Source organism: Pezoporus wallicus, unplaced genomic scaffold (assembly GCF_028554395.1).
Source record: "Pezoporus wallicus isolate ANWC-B61680 ecotype Strahan unplaced genomic scaffold, APGP_CSIRO_Pwel_v1 contig_14549, whole genome shotgun sequence".
Lineage (NCBI taxonomy): Eukaryota > Metazoa > Chordata > Aves > Psittaciformes > Psittacidae > Pezoporus > Pezoporus wallicus.
In genome coordinates, this window is record NW_026641512.1 from 8,882 (window position 1) to 29,661 (window position 20,780).

Genomic DNA, 20,780 nt, shown 5'->3' on the forward strand with positions numbered 1-20,780 from the left:
CCAGCAGCGCCGCTGCCGGGGGGGGGGAGCGGCCGCCCCAACGCCATGGCGGGGGGAGCCCCCCATGTCCCAGCCTGCATCGTGGGGCACCGAGGCTCCCCTGCACTGCTGGGGCCATGGGTGCTGGCTGCAGGGCTGGGTGCACCCCACTGCTCCCAGGGACACCCCCTTCGGTGGGAGCCCAGCCCCAGGGAGCCCCCTCCCCTCACATCCCCTTCCCTCTGGTGCTGGAGGGCTCAGGGGTGTCCCCATGTCCCAGAGCCATTGTGCAGTGTGTGCCGCATGCCCCCAGTCGCAGCAGAGCCAGAGGTGCTGGAGGGGGACAATGTGGGGAGTCCCATGGGGAGTCCCATGGGGCTCCTGGGCACATTGGGGTGCCAGCCTATGGCCTCTCGCCCCATTCAGCCGGTGGTGATGGTGAGGAAGGTGATGAAGATTCTCCTACACCCACTTCTCCCCAGCCATCAACACCCCAGGGACCTGCGCCCAGTGTGGGACCCGTGCCATGGCCACACACTGCCCTTACCTGCAGGTTCTGTCCGTGCTTCCATCTGCAGGCAGTGCCCATTCCCAGATGGATGCTCCATGCCTGGGGGGCAATGTGATACCCCCCATGTGCCAGAGGCGCTGAGCCCATGGTGATGGCACGTGCCACGACGTGACAGGGGGTGGTTTTTTTATCCTTTTATTAGGTTTTGTAATAGACTAAGAGCAGAATATGAAAATCACCAGCCAAAGCACTTGAAAAAAAGGTTCAGACTGTTTTTTTGTTCGGTTTCGGTTTCTTTTGTCCCCAAAAAGTGTCTGTGCGTTTGCATAGGTCGGGTCTTCACGGAAGACGAGGAAAATCCAACACGTTAGACTATGTACAAGCCAGCCCGGGGCCAGCACCGCTGCCTATGGTACAGTGTAGATAGATCTCTATAGTCGCTCTCTGTACAGTATGTATAGACTCTATATAGGTATGTACAGGCTGCCCAGCCCTGGGGGCCCCAGCCCTGGGCACCGGCAGGACGGTGGCAGTGGCCGGTGCAGCACCAAGCCGCATCCCCGCAGAGGTGGCTGCATCCATCGGGAAGGGTGGAAGCGCCAGGCGGGATCGGTCCCTGCCCCGTGGGCGGCTCTGTGGGCAGGGGTTGGTGGTGCAGAGGGGACGGGGGTCCCGGGGGTCCCCGCTGGCTGTCAGCAGGCGGGGGGGGGCCCCGTTCGCACCGGGAGCTAGGAGGCCAGCAGCGTCATGAGGAAGAGTGCGGCAGCCACGGCCAAGGGCAAGTGTTCCCTCTTGGGGCTGGTGCCGCTGATGCTCTTCTCCAGCTTGGGCATCTCCGGGTTGAAGTTGTCTGTGGGGAAGGAAGGAAGAGCAAGAAGAGGGTGAGGGTGGCATTGGGGCGGCCCCAAACCCCTCACCCCATGGCTGGGGCGCCCCCACGGGTGGCGGTGGCTTTGGGGGGGGGGGCACAGACACGCGGCGCGGTGGGGCCGGGGCTCTGCTGGACTCACCCAGGTCCTCGATCTTCACCTCGGGCCGCAGGGTGAACTGCGGCAGGGTGGGCACCGGCTTCTCCCCGGCGTGCGACGCTGCAAGAAGGAGACAGGGATGGGGACGGGGATGGGGACAGGGATGGGGACCATGCTCCCGGCCGCCTTGTGCCACAGCGCCCCCCGGGGGGGACCCGCCGCCCCCCGCAGCCCCCGGGCACTTACTGGAGGCGCAGCACACGAACACCTTCATCTTGAGGCAGGCGCGGCGGTGGTTGTGCGTCGGGGTGGCTGCAAGGACAGAGCGGGCTGGGGGGGGGCTGGCATGGGGTATGGGGAGGGCTGGCCCTGCCTGGGGTGAGACCTCGGCTGGGGGGAGGCAGCAGCCGCATTCTGCACCCCCTGGAGTTAAACCTGCAGCAGTACCCTGCACCGCCAACACCCACACCCTGAACCAGCACCCCCCAGCACCCCCATCCTGCATTAGCACCCCCAACACCCCCATCCTGCACCAGCACCCCCCAACCCCATCCTGCATTAGCACCCCCAGCACCCCCATCCTGCATTAGCACCCCCAACACCCACATCCTGCACCAGCACCCCCCCACCACCCCCATCCTGCACCAGCACCCCCCAACCCCATCCTGCATTAGCACCCCCAGCACCCCCATCCTGCACCAGCATCCCCCAGCACCCCCATCCTGCATTAGCACCCCCAAGACCCACATCCTGCACCAGCACCCTCCAGCATCCCCATCCTGCACCAGCATCCCCCAACAGCCCCATCCTGAACCAGCATACCCCAGTACCCCAATTTTGCTCCCTCACACCCTCATCTCTCCCCATGCCCCACCTCACCCCTGTATCATGACCTCTCAACTCTTCCCATACCCCGTCCCTTAGTCTGGGGCACCCACTCCCGCGGTACTAGTGGAGGTTTAGGCATGGGGGGTCCTGGCCAGGATGGGGATGCAGGAGGGCCCATGGGGGTGCTGGGGGCGGTACGTACAGATGTAGTAGTACTCCTGCCCGGCACGGAATTCGTAGCCCAGCGAGAAGGCACTGTACCGCTGGAACTTCTCCGAGAACTTGATGGGGCTGTGGGGCGCGTGGGACCGGTTGCACTCCCAGCGCTTGAAGCCCTGGCTGGTGTTGCAGGTGCGGTACCCCTCCGCGTTCACCATGTAGAGCACATACTGCTCCAGCCGGTGCTCGGGCACCGAGGCGTTGTAGTGCGGGCAGTAGATATCCAGGTAGTCATTGACGTTCACCTGCACCGTGTAGCCCTCCCGCCGCAGGCTGCAAGGGGACGGGGGGGGCAGCGGTCAGGGACCCCCCTGCACCTTCCCAAACACTGTGTCCCCCTCCTCAAAAGGACACAGGCTGGAGAAGGGGCAGCTCCCAGAGCAAGGAGCCCAGGGGGATGCTCAGCGTGGAGCCCCCGGCACACTGGGACCCTTCAGCCCCATGGACCCGCATGTGGCATCACCGGCTCGGGAGGGCGCGGGTGCTGCTGGGGATGATGCTGCGGGTGCCACATGCAGGGTGCAAGACAACAGGCACAGGAGGCAGCGCTGCTGTGTCCTGCCGGCAACGTGCGGCAGCACCAAGGAGGGGACAGACACAGCGGGGCAGCCAGACCCGGACACAGCCACGGGCACTGCGGGACGCGGCTCCTGGTCCTCACCGCGCAGCCCTGGGTGCGGTGGGTGCTCGGCGTTCCCCAGCCCCACGACGGCCCCGGTCCCGCCACGCGCCGCAGCTCTGAGAGAGGATTTCTCACCCCGCTCCGGCTAATCCCGTTAGTTCGTTAATGCCATAAAGGGTGGCCCTGGGGGAGCCTCATTTACATTGATTAGGAGCAGCAATCCCCTCAGATCCACTCAGGAGAGGCTCCGCTGGCTCCTAATCCGCGGCCGATGGAGATCCCGGCCGCAGTAATCCCCGCTGCCGCGCTGACCCGCTGCTCCTGCCAATTAATTACAGCTCTGCCCGAGCTGCCGCGGCAGCACCGGCCCTCGCTCCACTGCCCAGCCCGCCCGCTGCCCCCCCGGGCCCGCTGCATTGGGGGTCCTGCAGTCGGCAGCATCCCGGCACGTGTGGAACCCTGCGGTGCCTCGCTCCGGCTCGGGGCCCCTTTCCCCGCTTGTCATAGGATCATGGAATGGTTTGGATTGGAGAGGACCAAAAAACTTATCCAGCTCCAAGCCCCTGCCCCAGGCAGGGACCCCTTCCACTGGAGCAGGGTGCTCCAAGCCCCTGTGTCCAACCTGGCCTTGAGCACTGCCAGGGATGGGGCAGCCACAGCTTCTCTGGGCACCGGGTGCCAGCGCCTCAGCACCCTCACAGGGAAGAATTTTTGCCCCATCTCAAACCTGAACTTCTCCTGTTCCAGTCTGAACCCATCACCCCTTGTCCTATCGCTCCAGTCCCTGATGAAGAGTCCCTCTCCAGCATCCCTGTAGCCCCCTTCAGACACTAGAGACTGCTCTTGAGGTCTCCACGCAGCTTCTCTTCTCCGGGCTCAGTGTTCTCAGCCTGGCACAGCCCATCCCCACCGGGCAGAGCAAATCCGAGTCTGCAAACGCAGCACTTGGGGTCCCCTCACCCCACGGGGGGGGGGGGGTCCTGGCCCCCCTGGGAGCGAACCCGGCTGCCAGGGCTGGGCAGGCAGCGGGCAGGGCTGCGTGTGCAGACGCCGCACCCAGCACCAGCGCCCCCGGCGCTGTTTGGGGAGCCCCGGCACCCCGCCAGCGCCAGCATCCCCCAGTGCCGGGCGCAGGGAACCGGAGGGGTCCCGATGTCTGCCGGCAAAGGGAGGACCCAGGCAGCGGGGGCCGTGGGGGGGTCCCGCAGCCCTCATCACCCGTGGGGCAGGGAGCCCCACGCGGCACCTCCCGCGCCGCGCAGCCGCTATCCCGGCACCCGGCGGGCAACTCCTGCGCCAGCGAGGTGCTGAGGCAGCCACCCTTGCTCAGCAGCGGGGCGCCGGGACCTTTCATCTTCTGCCTTTGATGTGGTGGGGAGAGGAGGGGGGAGAAAAAGGCTTGTTATTAAAGAAATGGCCCCGAGGATCAAATCGCAATTAACTCCGTGCGGGATGCAGGGCCGGGACGCGGGCGCGCCCCAAACGGGGCCGGTGCCCACCGCCGCTCTGCCATGGGAGTGAGGGGCTGGCGGAAGCGCATCCCCAGGTCTCTGTGCCCGCAGGATTGACTCCTTGGTTCGTCCCCCACCCTATCCTGTGGCGCTGGGATCGTTCCCCTGCAGCGCCCAGCGCTGGGGCACCCCAACCCCCAGGACTTCACACTGGGGCTCATTAAGAACGTGGCTCCTGGTAAACAGCCTCGCTAATGAGCGCTGCCCCATTGGAGTGCCTCATTGGACCGGGGCACACCAGCACCACAGCAAAGGGGCACGGGGCACCCCAGATGGGGCTCAGGAGCCCTGCTCTCTATGGCAATGAGCCCCATGGGAGCTCACAGGCATCAGAGCATCGGCACCAGCTGTGGGGCGGGGAGGAGTGGGGGCAGGAGAATGGCCACAAATGGCTAGAACCAGGGGCCCTGGAAGCAACTTTGGGCACGACACTGTGTCCCTGCCATGCTCGGCTCCTGCACCACGGGTGCAGAGCAGCACCCACAGAGCTGGGTGCCCCCCAGTGCCCACCCCCAGAGCACCCTGAGCTGTTCCTGCAGCACTGCCCGGCAGCACAGGGCAGGAAGCACCAGCGACAGGCGACCTGGGTGAGGATGGAGCCCCCCGTCCTGCCGGGGCCGCGGTGCAGTGCCCGAAGGGTTAAGCGCAGGAGCGGAGCGGGCAGCATCACTTCTGCACGACTGCGTTTTTAGAGCAGGGCTTTGCGAAGGCAGCGGTACCTTCCAGCAGCCTGTCTGCGCTGGGCAGATGGATGTCCCCTGGCAGCACCGTCCCGAGCACGGGCTGGGCTCGGCGCCCACCGGCTCCGCACCGGCGGGACCCCGGCTACCTGGTGCTTCACCGCGGAGCAGGGGCGGCAGCTCCGCTTCCACCCGCTGCCGTAGACCCGTGCGGAGCGCCCCTGCGCTGCCGGCAGCGCCTGGTGCACTGCAGTGCGAACCGGCGCACCCAGACCCCTGCCCGGACCTCCCCCCCGCGCCACGGACACATCCCCGCCGTGCGGGAAAGGCCTGGAAGGGGGCACAGCCGGAGCTGGGCCCAGCGCCCCGCGTTGCGAGGACTGATGTGGGTGAGGGCGCGGTGCCCCCCAAGCACGGAGGTGCCCCCCCCAAGCCCAGCTTGGCCCCTTTGTTTGGCTCCAGCAGCGTCGCGCTTTTGGCACACCCGAGGCGCACCGATCGGAAGGGAACAGGAAAGCGCCATTGATTTATGTGGTCCCATCCCAGCGGCCGCGAGAGGCGGAGGCGCATCCATCCCCGCGGCCCGTCCATTGGGACAGACGGACCGGGCTCCCCCCTCCCCATCGCCGGCCCCCCCCACGCAGCAGCGCTGCACAGTCACGGCGCCCAGACGGCCGCGCACACGCGTGTGCAGACAGTGCCTGCGCCGCAGCCCACGCGCACGAGTGGCACAGTGCCACGGCACGGCCTGGCACGGCAGGGACCGCCAGCCCGCCCGCCGCAGCCACCACGGGCACTGCTGGCACACGGCGTCCCCGCGGCCACCTCCCTGCTCCGGGAACCGGAGATGGGGGATGCGGCACCAGGCACTGTGGGGCCATGGGGCAGTGCCTGCTGTGGGGTGGTGGGTACAGCCCTCAGCAAGCAGCCCGGGACCCCCAGCACTGCCCCACAGGTACCCACTCACCCTCCATCCCTACTGACAGCCACAGGATCCCTTTAATCCCTGCTAAAGCCCGGACCTTCCCGCTTTGCTAACAAGATCAATGAGGTTTCTAATTGGGTTTTAATTAAACCATCAATCTGCAACCAGTGACTCAATTACCAGCCTGGGCACGAGCAGGTAGCCCCGGCCCTGTTGCACCCCAGGACAGCCCCCATGGTCACACCCCATGGGATGCCACGGCCCCTTCTCCCATGGGAACGCTGCAGGCCCTGGCAGTGCTGCCAGGGTTCGGTGCTGCCCGGCACAGTGACCCATGGCACCCCCAGTGCCACAGCTGGGACCCATGGGTGGCAGGGGGCTCTGCACCCCATGGGACCAGCCTGAAGGGCACAGCCATGGGGTGGGGGGTGGCAGCTGATGAGCATCGAGCTGATGCGATGGAGAGATGCAGCAGGGCACAGCCCTAATATCAGGGTCCAGCCCCAGTGTCTACAGAGGACGCAGGGATTTGGGTACCCCCAGACCCTCCCAGGCCCCCCCAGCAGGTGCAGAGCAGGGCCACGGCTCTGCTCCTGGGCCAGATGCTCCCCTGGCAGTGGCAGCTCCACACAAGGGCTCTCGAGAGCCGGCTCCAGCTCTCGCCACCTGCAACACAAACTCAGCCATATAAAAGCTGGGAGTGTGGCAGCGGCACCGGCAGCTCTGGGGAGGCCACCCGTGATACTGGGGCCTTTCTGAGCACCAGTGGGCTCTGATCCCTCTGCCTCAGCCATGCACCAGCACCCTGTGCACCCCGTGTCACAGCAGCCACCCTGGTTCCCCATGGCACTGGGTGCCACGAGGCCTCAAGCACCCAAAGCAGAACCAGGGTCACAGAGCGGCTCTTCTCTGGGGGGCTCCTGGGGGCTGCAGCAGTGGGAGGGGGAGCTGGCCATGCCTGTGCCAACACACGGGAACAGAACCTCCATTCCCTCCCTGGCACATGGGAGACCCAACCGGCATCCTGGCACGTGACGGCCTGGCTCGGCTGGGGACACCCCTCGCCTGGGGAGCCCTCGGCCCTACACCATGGGGCACCCCAGAGACGCACATTCCCTCCCCCAGGGATGCCGCCCCCCTCGACGCCAGCGCCGGGGCAAAGGCTGCCTCCACCTTTGCCCTCTGTGCCACGGTGCCTTCCCAGCAGGATTTAGGAACAGGGGGCAGGGACCGGCCAAAGACTGTCCCATGCCCCTGGGGCTCACTTGCTGCCACCGGCAGAGACAGCAGGACAGGCAGAAAGCGCACCCGGACCAACAACCTGACGGAGCAGAGGCACCAGACCCCACCTTCACACCTCCCCGGAGCCAACCCGCCTGCACGGGGTTCACTGCGTGCTCCATGGCCTGCCCAGCCCGACAGCACCATCCTTGTCTCCCAAAGCACCCCTGGGACCACGGTGGTCTCCGTGGAGCAGTCCCTCACCAATGGGAGCCGCAGTGGGAGATGCCACCAGTTTGTGGGGTGCCCATCACAGCCTCCCAGGAGCACCTCGGGGCTGAGCCTGCGGCACCCCCAGTCCCCCAGAGAGTCCTGCAGGGCCGCACCAGCAGGTTTATTGCTGGGATTGCAGCGGGGTTGCTGGGATTTGCGGCTGCGGCCCAGGGAGCCTCATTCCCCCCATAATTTATCTAATCCAGACACTTTGCCGTGTGGCTGTGATTGCGGACGAGCTGCCGCGCTGCCTCACAATAAATATCAGCTCCGGAGTCCCTGGGACACGTCTCTGCCGCAGCCGCCCCCACCGCGTCGCCCGTGCCCTGAGCCGGATGCTCGCAGTGGCCACGCCAGAGACGTGTGCGCAGCGGGTGCGGGTGTCTGGATGCGACACCCCCACATCCGCACCCTGTGTCCCCCCCTGGGCCGTGGTGCGTGGCTCTGGTGATGGCACCGGTCTCGGTCGTGGCAGGGTGACGGCACCCGCCAACGCCCCGGCGATGTCACGGTGAGGGGGTGAGGCCATGGGTGAGAGCGCGCGGGCGCAGGGGATGCCGAAGCGTGGCCAAGCACCTCGCCATTGTGCTGCGCCTCGGCACGTCGCACACACGCACGATTTATGGGGCCCGAGCTTCCGCCTGGAGACACAACCTCAATGGGAGGGGAAGGAGCTGCGGGGAGGGGGACACACACACACACGTCCCCTCAGCACACAAAGGGGTGCGGGGCGGGGGGAGCCCGTGGTACCCTGGGCACAGCCCGGTACCGGGGGATGCTCGGCTGGGTATGAGGCCCCGCCACGCCCTCGCACCGGGAATGGGAGATGGGTTCAGCTCCGGCTCCCCACGGACCCACAGGGCACCCGCGCGGTCCGCACTCCCATCCGGCCCTGCCCACCGCACCCCACACCCGGGTCAGCCCCATCGCACCCCCCCCCGCACCCGGTAAAGGTGGGGGGGCAGGGGGCGAGGGCAAGGCTCAGCCCCGGGACCGGGCACGAGGGCGGTGCCGGGGGTCCGGGGCCAACACCACGGCTCTGCTCCCGGCGGCGGCTCCCACAACACCTCCGCTCGCCCCCCCCCGTCACCCCCGCACCGGGAGCTCCCGGCCCCGCCGCCCTCGGCACTGCCCAGGGCTGACCCGGGCGGGCGGCGGGTACCTGCCGGCCCCCCCCCGCGGTGCCGCCGCTGCCGCTCCCGCACCCAGACAGGCGGGGGGGGCGTCTGGCGGCGCGAGCGCAGCACCGAGACCCCCTGCTTCGGCCGCCGCACCGAGGCGGGGGGGACACGGACCCGGTCGTGCACCTCCCGCGGTGCCCCGGTGCCCGCCGCGGGGCGGGTCAGCGCCCTCGGGAAGGGCGGGAGGGGGACTGAGCCCCACTCAGTCCCCCGGTGCCACCGACCCACCCGGCCCCGGGGACCCGCCGCAGCCGCCGCAGGTCGGGTCGGTCCGGCCGGGCGGCTGCCGCCCCCCCCTCGGTGCGGTCCCCGCCTTCGCGGGCAGGGCGAGGTGCGCGGGGCCGACACCGGCACCCGGGGGCCCGGCAGCCCCGCCCGCACGGGGGCGCCGCGCAGACACCGACACCGGGGGGGTCCCGCAGTCCCGGGGCGCCCCCCCCCGACCGTCCGCCCCCCGCCGCCGCCGCCGCCGCCCCCCCCCCCCCCGTCTCCGCCGCTGCGCGCATCCTTCAGCGCGACCGCTGCGCGCCCCCGCCGCGTCCTTCCCGGCGGCGCCCCCCGGCCCCGGGGACACCCCCCACCTTACACCGCCTCCCGGTACCGGTCCCGGCGGCCTTCCCCCGCACCAGCCCCGCACTCACTGCGGGTTGGAGCTGTTCCAGTGCACGGCGTGCCGGTTGGCCAGGGCCCCCGGTGGCCCCCGGCCCGGCAGCAGCAGCAGCAGCGGGAGCAGGGGCAGGAGCGCGGGCAGCCGAGCAGCCATCCTGCCGCCGCCGCGGAGCCCCGCCGCGATCCCGATGAATGGAGAACGGAGCCGGAGCCGCCCGCGCCCCGCGCCCCCGGCGCCCAGCTCCGCCCCGCGCGCGCCCGCAGCCGCCGCCGCGCCCCCGCGCTCGCGCCCGCAGCCGCCCCGGGCCCGGCTGCACCGGCACCGGGCACCGGGGCCGCCTCCCGCGATCCCGCTGGGGTCAGGTGCCACCGGAATCATACCGGGACCCCAAGGATAGGGGCATGAGGGGCGGCTCCTATTGATATTGAGGTCTCACTGGGACCCCTGCAGGTGCGGGGACCCGGACTGGGTCCCGCCGGGATAAGATGCTGTGGGTCTTAAACAGGACCCCAGGGGTGGAGGCACCAGCACTGGGTCCCACTGACATTGGGTCACCCTGGGTGGGAGCAGTGGGGCTCAGGAACTATTCCCATGGGTCCATGTACCTGGGGGTCAGTGCCCAGAGGGTCTTTGCGGTGCTACTGCCAGCACCATGAGGGTCACACGTGTCCGGAAAAGGGTGGGCACCCATCCGCTCACCACCGGCACAGGGCCACGGTGCCAGAGGGGCAACAGCCACAGTGCCAGGTTCTCCAACTGCCTCATCCTGCCCCAGGAGCCTGCGTGTGCTCAAGCACCCCCCCATGGGGCCTGTTTCCTGGCTCTCTCCCTGCCTTGTTTCCCCCGCAAGGATCAATGGGGCAGAGGTACCCCGGGATACGTGGGGCCAATGGGTGCTCTCGTGATGCTGGTTCCCCCTGGTGCAGGAGGGGATGGAGCTGGATCCTTGGCCAGATCCCTTAGCAACTGCGGCGCGGCACCGCCCGGCGGTCCCATGTGCCAGGTGATCCACGCCCTGGCACACGTGTGCGCACACGAGCAGGCACACGCAGCTCACCGGGGCCTGCCCCACGGGAGCACCGACACCGACCCAACGGGCCCGGCTCCGGTTGGATTTGGCAGCACCAGGAGCTTGCAAATGAAAGCAGGAGGGAGGCACTGAGCCAGGGCTGAGCTGGCTCATGGTCAAACACCACGTCCCGAGTCCCTATGTCCCCAGTGCCTGCCACGGTGGCTCCATGGCCTGGGCAGGTAACTCGCTATAGCTGCCCAGTGCCATGGTCATGGGGGTTTCTGGCTCCCCAAAGCTGTGGGGGAGCTCGGGACCCCTTGAAGCCCCTTTTTGTGCTCCCTAAACCCCTTTTGGGTGTGCAGATGCTGCCCCTGCTCATGGAGGAACATGAGGATGGTGGTGGCCAGGGTCTTGCTGAAGCCCCCCACTCTTCCTCAGCACCATGGGGACCCAGTGCCAGTGATGCTGTGCCACAGGCCCACAGCCCCATCCCTGCCGGTGGCACCGGGGGCCCAAACCCCTGCCGGAGCCCTGCCGGGAAGGGGGAGGGGGCCGGTGGAAGGGCCCCAAGACCAAAAAAAGCCTCATTAATTATTCATCTGGAGAAGTGAAGAAAACACAACCCATGGAAAACGGCCCGGGGGGGGGGGGGGGGGGGAATGTGAGGGGCGCTGGGGGGGGGTGTGCAGGTACCGGGGCACCAGGGGCTGGTGGTGATGCCGGTCCCTCCCGGTGCACCCACGGGGCCGGGGCATCCCGGGGGGGCTGCGCACCTCTGGAAGGGCCCCGGCAGCACCGCGCTGCCACCATGGAAACGCCATGGCTCGGCAAACCCATGGCAACACACACCTCCACATGGAAACCCCCCCGCTCATGGCAACGCGAGTGCCGCCGCCAGCACCCGCACGCAGCCGCGCTCACCCTGCAGCTCCGGGGCACCCCGGTGTGCGGGGCCATGGCGGGATGCAGCCGGTGCTCTCGCGGGGACACTGGTGACCGGAATCACCCTTTGTGCACACGCGTGTGGGTGCTGGCAGCCCCGGGGCTTGGCAGTACCGAGGGGGCTGGGATGGGTTTGCTGACCACAGCATCCCTGGTGGGGACACTGCAGGCGGGTGGCTTCGCTCCCGGGAGGACAGGAGAGGCCTCAAGGTCTCCAGCAGCGCTTGAGCACGAAGCGGCCCTGGTGCCCCCCGTCTCCATCACCCTGTGCAGGACCAGCAGGTCTCTACTGCAAAGCAGCGGGGACTCAGGCAGAGCCCCCGTGCACCGGCTGGGGCAGTGGGCACAGGGGACCCGCTCTGCCCGCCCTTGTTAATATTTAACCGCGGCTTCCTGTGACAGCATGTCGCAACCGCAGAGCAGAGCCGGCATTCAATAAATCATCGCGCCCGGCTGGGAGCCGGGGGGGGGGGGGGGGGCAGCGCCCAGCGGAGCGAGAGGGGGAGTCCATAAATAATTCATTAAATAAATAAACATGGCGAGAGGAGGAGGCAGGAGCGGAGCCGAGAGCGCGGCCAAGGAGGGCATCAAATATTCACCAGCCACACCTCCACGGCCCCAAACGCGCTGAGCTCAGGGCTCCCTACCTGTGCCAGCACATGACCGGCTGGACACGGCAAGAACATGACAATGGCACGCGGGGCCGAGCCGCAGGGACACGGCACACGGGGCAGGGAGCAGCACCAGAGCATCCGCATGGTGCCCCCGGCTCCTGCCAGCTCCTCCTGGCAGCGCTTAGTGCCCACGGGCAGCCCCGTGCTGTGCACATGGACGGGCTTGCAGTCGCCCTGCTCCTCGCTGCCCCTTCCCTTTCCTATCCCCGTTTATAGTTGAATGAAAGCCTCATGGATGGTCATGCCATGTCAGCGTCTCAGTGTTGAGCTCTGGGTGCGGTACCCCCCGCGCTGAGCCCCCTGCACCCAGACAGAGCCCAAACCTCCTAGGTCCGCCCTTGGTGTGATGGCAGCGAGATCCAGGGTGAGGATGCGGCACGGGGGGTGAGGATGGGTGGCAGCGCTTCCAGCCAGCTCCCGATTGAACCGTGGGTCCAGCTTCATGCTGGGGGTGGAGGTGGGCATGGGACTGAGCCGTTAATTAGCACTGCAGAGCTGATTGAGGTGGAGCAGAGGAGGGTTCCTGGCCAGCTCGGAGCAGGGTGGTGGCGCTGGCACAGAGGAAATCAGCTTCCTCGCAAGGCTGGTTCATGGCACTGGGGCTGCTCCCGCTGACCGGCGGGGAGGAAGCCGCAGGCTCCCTGCCCTGGGTGCGCAGTGCCTGGGGCCCGGAAGCCTGGCTCGGCCGTGCCACATCCCTGGGCACGCAGCGGTGCCGGGTGGGAAGTGCCAGCATCCAGCTCCTCGTGGTTCCCACGCCGTCCTGGCATGTGGCCGTGCCACAAGCGGGTAACCCAGAGGCACCAGCAGCACCGCACTGAGCTCACCTCCTGCCAGCCCATGTCACGGTGGGTGCCCCACCGTGTGCCAGGGTCCCGGTTGCCCCCTTTGCCGCATCCCGTGCTGGCGGCGGGGGCTACCTGGCAGGCAGCGCCTGAGTCAGCAGCCAGCACCGGGTGACTCAGCCGGTTCCTCTCCACCCGCGTGGAAAACCTCCCTCCCGGCCTCAAGATCACTCCAATATGAGCCACCAGTGGCAGCCCCGGCCTCGCTACCCCTGCTCAGCACCTCCTGCTCTGGCACGGCTGTGGCAAGGATGGGTGCGAGGGCTGTGACAGAACAGAGCTGTTTGGTGCGGGCAGGGTGAGCACTGCAGCACGGCTCCACGGGGAAGGGACAAGGACACGGAGCTGGGGCTGCAGCTGCCAGGACCAGCACTTGCCTCCCCACTGGCCACCTGTGTCCCCTGCACTGGCCCAGCACCCATCAGACCCAAGCAGGCAGAGGTGGGCAGGGTGGTGGTGGAGAAGCCAACCATGGGACTGATGGCCTGGGTGGCTGTGTCATGGGGAGCCATAAACACCCTGCACTGAGCCACAGGAGCACCCGAGCGCACAGTGGAATTGGGACACTGAACATCTCAGCCCCCAAGAGACCTGCCCTTACCCAGTCAGAGCCAGCACTGGTTCTGATAGAGGGTGATGGTGCTGGAGCCTGCACCAGCCCCACTCCAGCCCTGCTGGCACATCCCTGCAGCCGCCTGCTGCCGGTGCCTAAGTGACGTTAATCCGATTGAGGGGTGACAGGCAGCATCAATATCCTGCTCCTGCCATCCATAGATCACACCACAATCAGCATCTGTGGCCGCCGGGACCGGGAGCACTGGTGGAGGTGGAAGGGGGTGACATGGGGGGGTGCCAGGCTGGGGACAGTGGTGTGGATCCATGCTGTGACCTGCCCTGGGTTGTCCCTGTGCTCCTGCAGACAATGGCCTTGAACACTGCCAGGGATGGGGCAGCCACAGCTTCTCTGGGCACCCTGTGCCAGTGTGTCAGCACCCTCACGGCAAAGAACTTGTGCCCTATCTGCAAGTTGAACTTCCCCATTTAAACCCTTGGATCCAGAGGGGGTCTCAGCACCAGGACCCCAGGACATGGCAGAGCCACCCTCAGGGCTGTGGGCCCTTAGTATGCAGCAAGTGCAGCTCAGTTGTGCTGTTGCTGAAAGGGCAGCTCCTGCCCATCCCACCCCTGGCACAGCAGGATTATTGTCCATCAGGATTAAGCAGTCTGAGGAGGTGCTGGTGGGGGGACACAGCCCTGCTGAGCTGCTGCTGGCACCCTGGCACGTGCAGGGGCACAGGGAGATGGGTGCAGGCAGGGATGGGTGGAAAACCCATAATGGGATGGAGCTGTGTCGATGGATGGAAAACCCATCATGGGATGGAGCCGTGTTGATGGACGGACACCCCAGCATGGGATGGAGCCGTGTCGATGGACGGACACCCCAGCATGGGATGGAGCCGTCTCAGGCAGTGTCTGCCTGTGCCCATTGCCCCAGGTGTGCAAACCCAGCGTGGGGCTGGCAGCTCCCATGGGGCTGATGGAGGTGACCGGTGGTGCTGCTGCTCTGGCCGAGCACGGGGGACACGGGTGGGACACAACGGTCCTTGTCCGGTGCAGCCGGCGCGGCCGGCGCACGCTCCCTCATTGCCGAGGCAGGGCTTGGTGCATGCTCTGGTTAATGAGCCCGGCTCCCCCCAAAGCCCCTGCGAGCGCTCTGCTCAGTTATAACCTTGACGCAAATCATCAGGCGGCTGCTTGGGGATGAGGCAGCTCCAGCCCTGGGCACCCGGTGCTGAGCACCGGTGCGGTGGTGCAGAGCTGCCTGGGTGTGGCGGCATCACGCAGGGGTCGCATCCCACCACGCTCCGAGGACCTTCACCACCCGGGGAAGGTGCTGGGCTCTGTGTTGGGACCCCAGGGTGCCGGGGAGCCCGTGGCCGGTGCCTGGTGGCCGGTGCAACGTGCCCAGTTCCCGGCTCAGCCGGTGCCACGCTCCCCGGGGCTCGGCACACGTGTCCCCTTGTCTCGGTGTCCCCTCGGCATGGAGAGCCGCTGGCCCCGTTTCCATGGTGACACGGAGCCATTTCCCATCTCCAGGATGCTCTCGGAGGCTCTCGGTGGGGATGGAAACGACTGCCCTGCACCCATGGGGGACGGGCAAGGACGGGACCCACTGCCCCTTCCAGCCCTCGGGGGGAGTCACCAGGTCCCGTGTCCCAGCCTGTGTGTCCTGGGGCTGCCCTTGCGATGGCTGCGGTGCCTGAATCCATCCTCACAGGGCTGGCCATGGCCATGCCTTCATCTCACCTCCCCAGTCCAACACCTCTTTGTCCCTCTCTCCATCCCAGGGCTGCCCATCACCATTCCACATCATTTCTCTGCTCCTGGGGATCAATTTTCCCTTCCCAATTCCCGAGGGTTTAATTCCCCCCCACCCGGGGGGACACGGACCCGATGGCCAAGGGCACCCAGGAACCATCACCCATGGGACCTGTGTGCCCACCCCAGTGTCCCAGCTGGCATATGGGTGGCAATGGGGAGCTGGGAAGGGGGGAATTGGCACTGGGGGGATTGCGAGACAGAAGGGACGGGCTAATGGAGCCTCTTCCTTTAATAGATTCAATTTCTGCCGCGGCTGGCTGCGGGGCGCGGAGCCATCAACTCGATTCAGGGGATGGGGAATCTGATTTGGAGCGCCCGTGCCATCAATTAGCTTTTATTGATGGCATTGCTCATTGGAAGTCGATGGGATTTGAAGCCGGCGGCAGCTCCTGCATACCAAGCAACGCCCGCTCAAGGACAGGGCCCCGGCACCCACCCTGGGGTCCCCACAGGGATCCCTTGCCCTCTCCTAGGAATGCCCCAGGGGGCTGGGAGGGAGACAAGGGCGGCCCCAGCAGTGTGTGGGTCCCGCAGGGCACAGCCCCCCAGCACCTCTGCAGAGGGGTCCAGCAGGGCCCCACCACCCCAATATTCCTGCAGGGGGGTTCCATAGGGCCCCATCACCCCAGGATCCCTGCATGGGGGATATATCCCAGCATCCCCACCCGGCGTCCCCTCAGGACATGGTTGCCCCCAGCACCCTCCATAGGGGTCCTTTGGGCATGGTCCCCCTCGGCTGGTATCACCCCCAACTGGGGGGTCCCACAGGGCACAGCCTACCACAGGACCCCCAGGGCATTGCCCCCGCTGCACCCCCCACAGTGGGGCCAGCCCCACAGCCCCCCATGGGTGCGGGTTTGGGGCAGGGCGGGCGGCGCGGCGGGGGAGGGGCGCGGCGCGGTCGATGCTGTTGCTCAGCCTCTTGCCAAGCCGTTCCTCCGGAGAAGCCATAAAACCTGTCTGACGTGCCCGGCCCCACTGCGGCAGCGCCGGCAGCGCCTGCCCGCGCGGGGACGGGGCTGCGGGGCCCCGCATGGGCCCCCCAAGGAGGGCAGTGCAAAGGGGGCTGCAGCCGTGGGGTGGGGGGGACAGGAGCCGGTGTCCCTCCGGTGTCCTCCTGCACGGGGACGAGCTGCTGCTGCCGCTGCATCCCGGAGCCGTGACCCAGGATCGGCTCCCTCCACAGCCTCGGTGCCCCTCGGTGCTGGGTGAAACCCCAAATGCAGCCCCCCCAGTGGGGCACGGCCACGGGCACACGGAGAGATGGACACGGGACAACAGACCCACGGGAAGCATGGGCAGGGCTGAGGGCAGCAACCGGGACCTGGGCACCTCAACCCCAGCACCCCTCGCCCTGGGCTCCGGGTCCCACTGCCTGGGGCTGACTGCAGGCAGCTCGTTTGTAGTTAAAACCGTCCCTGTGACATGAGCCTACGGCTCAGTATCAAATCGCTGCAATTAAACCCCCCCACATTTAAAGGTTGTGGAGAGAGGCTCAGGCATCCCAGAGCGCCGTCTCCAGCATCCCTGAGGGACAGGGGATGTAGGCAGGAGGGACCAGGGGCTGCACAGCCCGAGGGCGCAGCGATCTTGCAAACACTGTATTGCTCGGCTCAGTCACTACCAGGGGTTAAAACCAAACCGAAGGGGCCGGTGACGGCATGGAGGAAGGCGTCTTCCCAGAAGACAGATCGGTGTGTCCTCGCCGGAGGACAAGGCAGCAGAGGGGCCTCCATCCAGCACCCGGAGGAGCTGCTGCTCTGATCCAGGGCCTTGAGGGGTCCCCAGCCCCCCTGCGGTGGAGGGTCCATGGGGGAAGAAGGCACAAGATGAGTCGATGGCCCTGGGGCAGAGCAGGCGGCCACCGAGCCGCACAGAGCCTGGCACCGGGGCAGGGGTCCGGCAGGGCCGATGCGCGGCGATGCCGGTGGGAAGCGAGGTCCTGGGAGGGCAAGAGGCTCTCGTTAGGGGCTGCTGCGGTGCAGCAAGGGGGGGACAAGCTCACGAGCCCCCCTCACCTTCCAGCCCGGAGCTCCTGGCCCCGGCTCGGCTCTGTGGAGGTCCGGCGGGTGAGTCGTACCCTGGGGCTGCCCCACGGGCTTGGGGGGAGAAGGGAGGCGATGGAGGAGGAGTCTGGCAGTGGGCGGTGGGGCAGAGGACCCGCGTCCCTGCCATGGGTCAGATCCAGAGCAGGGCCAGGAGCGGCAGCGCCAGGCACAGGGCACGGGGCTGCAGCGGGGCTGCGATGCTGCGGCCGGGCTCTGCATCTGCAGGGGCAGGAGCACAGGTCAAGGAGAGCCAGACCCCCCGGGCCCCCCGCCTGCCCAGCACTCACCCTCCGGCCCCCCGCGCCCGCGGGGCTGCGAATTGGGAACCTCTGTCACCGGCTCCGGCGCTGAAACAAACCCCAGTGGTGTCAATGGGGCTCCCCGGGGCCCCCGCACCCTGCAGCGGGCACCAGGGGAGGGGGAGCCCCCCGAGCCGGACTCACTGGTGCCTCTGCAGCAGACGGAGACGCGCAGCTTCAGGCAGCGCCCGGCGCTCTCGGGGCTGGGCACGGCTGGGCAGAGCGGACGCATCAGCGGGTCCCCCCCGGTACGGCCCCTCCGGCGGGGACCGGACACCCCCGGCGGCCGGGCCGGCCAGAGCGTGGCTGGGGCTCCCCCTCCCGGCGGACGGCGGGGCCGCCCCCTCTGGCATCTGGACCCCACCTTGGATCCCGATCCCCACCCCCTTGCATCCCAACCCCAGCTTCGGTTGCATCCGGCCCCCCAGTGCAGCTGGATGCTCCCAAGCTCCTCAATCCTGGTTGATCCAGATCATCCCTCTCGCATACCCCGTGTACCCCAAATCCCTGTTACATACAGATGCTGGGGTGCAGCCAGACCCTCTGCCCCATCTGTGCCCCTCAATCTCCCCAACCTCTGCTACATCCAGAGCCCTGGCGCAGCTGGACCCTCCTCTGCCCCCCACCCCACCTGCATCCAGCCCCTCAGAGCACCCCGACCACTCCTGCGCCCCAAACCCCTCCCCAGACCGCGGTGGGACCCCAACTCACAGATGTAGTAGTAGGTCTCCCCCGGCTGGAACTCGAAGCCGAGTGGGAAGGGGGCAAAGCGCTGGATCTTCTCTGAGAAGCGGACGGGCCCAAAGGGCGCCTGGGGCTTGTTGCACTCCCAGCGCTTGAAAGCACCGGGGGTCTCGTAGCAGCCGCGGTAGCCCTCCCGGTCCACCATGAAGAGAGTGAAGGTCTCTGCCCGCCCAGCGGGCACAAACCCCTCGTAGTGCGGGCAGTAGATGTCCAGGTAGTCATTGATGGCCACCTGGATGCTGTAGTCGTCCCGTAGGAACCTGCCAGGCAGGGCGAGCTGGGGAGCGGGCGCTGGGGGTCCCGCCGTGCCCGTGGAGGGACACGGGGCAGGCAGACCGGCAGACCGGCTTTTAGCAACCACTGGGCTCTGCACAGCCAAGCATCAGCTTGGGTCAGCTGCAGGAGCTGGACGTGCTCAGCTGGGGGGGCACACAGCCCCTCGCCACAGGTGCCCGCCTCATTGCGCCGGCACTGATTGATGCTGACATCCCAGTGGGGCTGCCCGGTTTGAGGCCTCCTGCCCTGGTGCCCCGGTGTGGGGCTGGCAGGGGTATGGGGGCTCTGCAGGCAGGGAGGGGGCCCCGTGCGGTGCCTGCGCAGGCGGCAGCGGTGGCAGCATGAGCTCATGCCTGTGCAAACACCGCGTGTGGCCAGGCCGGGATGGAGCACACACGTCTGCAGGCACACACACGCGTGCACGCACACACATGTGCACGCACACACATGTGCACACACACATACACACGCATGTGCACACGCTTGGTCCAGCTCCAGGACAGGAGTGCTTCTCCCCATTCCCAGCCTTTGCCAACCGGCCACATCCCGGGCACGCACTGGCCTCGCTGGCAGCGCCATGGTGGGGATGGGGCTGCCAAGCTGGCACCTGGCTGGCAGGGGGACCCCATCGAACAAAGGAAGGGGCTGGTGGGGGGGGGTTCCAGCCCCCTCCTTCATCCCAGTGCAGGCCCATGCACCAAACCCAGGCTCCAGGCAGTGGGACCGGTGCATTCATCATAGGGGCACCAGTGCTGCACTGGGGGGGTCCGGTCGCCATCACCCCCTAGGTCAGGGACTCTGGGAGGGCAGCACCGGGCGCAGGCTGCCCGTGACTCAGAGCATCCATCGCCGGGCGACGCGGCCGGGACGGGCCTGGGCAGGGCTGAGGCCCTGGCCCCCGGCAACCCCAGCCCACCCCTCCCCGCGGCACCCATGGGTGGGGGGAACCCGCTCATAATGCAGCATGAGTGCCCCCAGCCCTGCGACACCCCAGTGGGGGAGCGCGGCCCCCGGCTCCCTGCTCCCGAGCTGGGAAATGCCCAAAATGGAGGAGGCAGGAGGAGGGAGGGGGCCGGACCCCAGCCCACCGCGGTGGCTGAGCCGGCGGCAGCACCGGGGATTTGGGGGGGGAGCACAAAGACCGCACCGACACCGGCCCTGGGGACCCGCAGCCCTGGTGGAACCTCCCAGAGCGACCCCAGGCCCAGTGCCCCGGCTCGGTGCCGCCTGAGGGTGCCCAAAGCTCGGTACCACCGAGGGCAAGGTGCTGCACGGCACCGGCCCCATCGGGGACCCGCCCCCCCCCGGCTGTGAAACACCCAGAGCTCGGTGTCACCGGGGCTCAGTGCCACCAGCAGTGCCCCATCGCTCGGTGCCACCGACCAGGTGACTCGGTGCTGCCCGGGGCTCAGCACCACTGGCAGCACTCCCTGCTTGGTGCCATCGGGGATGCCCGGGGGCTCCACACCACCGGCGGCACCCACTGGCCCGGTCACTCCCAGGGGTGCCCCGGGACTAGCTGCCCCACCGGGCGGTAACTCACCGCGCCGGTATCACGCGGGGATTGCCCGGGGTGGGGGGGGGGGGGCTCGGCGCTACCGGTCGGTGCTCACCGGGGCCCTCCAGCTCCGCCCCTCTCCCCGTTCCCCCGGCGGCGCGGGGCTCGGCGGGGCCCGGGGCGCACAAAGGCGGCGGCGGCGGCGGTACCTGGGGTTGCTGCCGTTCCAATGGACGCTGTGGCGGGGGCTGCGCACCGGCGGCGCCCAGAGCAGCGGCGCCCAGAGCAGGAGCCCGAGCAGCGGCGCGGGGCGCATGGCTCCGCCGGCGGCGCGGGGCGGCGGGGCCGGGGCCGGGCGGGGGGCGGAGGAGGCCCGGCACGGCTGAGCCCGGCCCGCCCCGACAACTTCGGGCCAATCCGCGCCGCGCCGCCGCCCGGCAACTTTCGCCGAGCGCCATTAACCCTTGTGGGGGCGGCACCGGCGGCACCGGGACCCCCGGGCTGACCCGCGCCCATCGGCACCGGGACCCGC

At 68.0% G+C, this 20,780-nt stretch overlaps 2 protein-coding genes across 3 annotated transcripts; both read right to left on the minus strand.

Moving 5' to 3' along the window:
* Nucleotides 1-669: 669 nt before the first annotated feature.
* EFNA3 (ephrin A3) lies at nt 670-9,789 on the minus strand. 2 transcript variants are annotated; one of them, XM_057424110.1, is made up of 5 exons: nt 9,560-9,789; nt 2,489-2,778; nt 1,705-1,770; nt 1,501-1,578; nt 670-1,340 (listed from the first exon to the last, which is right to left on the minus strand). In XM_057424110.1, exons 1-5 carry the CDS (start codon nt 9,679-9,681, stop codon nt 1,219-1,221), a joined length of 678 nt encoding a protein of 225 aa, XP_057280093.1. In that variant the 5' UTR covers nt 9,682-9,789; the 3' UTR covers nt 670-1,218. The 2 variants fall into 2 exon arrangements, with proteins under 2 accessions (XP_057280093.1, XP_057280094.1); XM_057424111.1 differs by lacking the exon at nt 1,501-1,578.
* A 7,182-nt stretch (nt 9,790-16,971) lies between these two features.
* Nucleotides 16,972-20,724, minus strand: EFNA4 (ephrin A4). Its single transcript, XM_057424136.1, has 6 exons — nt 20,458-20,724; nt 18,442-18,734; nt 17,875-17,943; nt 17,719-17,778; nt 17,402-17,650; nt 16,972-17,325 (listed from the first exon to the last, which is right to left on the minus strand). The coding sequence occupies exons 1-5, from the start codon at nt 20,562-20,564 to the stop codon at nt 17,562-17,564; spliced, it is 618 nt and encodes a 205-aa protein (XP_057280119.1). The 5' UTR covers nt 20,565-20,724; the 3' UTR covers nt 16,972-17,325; nt 17,402-17,561.
* Between the last annotated feature and the right edge of the window lie 56 nt (nt 20,725-20,780).

Bases quoted from the DNA above. Each gene is read 5' to 3' on its own strand.
- EFNA4 (XM_057424136.1), bottom strand. From the start codon at position 20,564: ATGCGCCCCGCGCCGCTGCTCGGGCTCCTGCTCTGGGCGCCGCTGCTC. The intron at 18,735-20,457 runs GTACCGCCGCCG...CCTGCCTGGCAG, and splicing joins TGGAACGGCAGCAACCCCAG to GTTCCTACGGGACGACTACA. The intron at 17,779-17,874 runs GTGAGTCCGGCT...GGTTTGTTTCAG, and splicing joins CGTCTGCTGCAGAGGCACCA to CGCCGGAGCCGGTGACAGAG.
- EFNA3 (XM_057424110.1), bottom strand. From the start codon at position 9,681: ATGGCTGCTCGGCTGCCCGCGCTCCTGCCCCTGCTCCCGCTGCTGCTG. The intron at 2,779-9,559 runs GTGAGTGCGGGG...GTCCCCTTGCAG, and splicing joins TGGAACAGCTCCAACCCGCA to CCTGCGGCGGGAGGGCTACA. The intron at 1,771-2,488 runs GTACGTACCGCC...CTGTCCTTGCAG, and splicing joins GCAGGAGTACTACTACATCT to CCACCCCGACGCACAACCAC.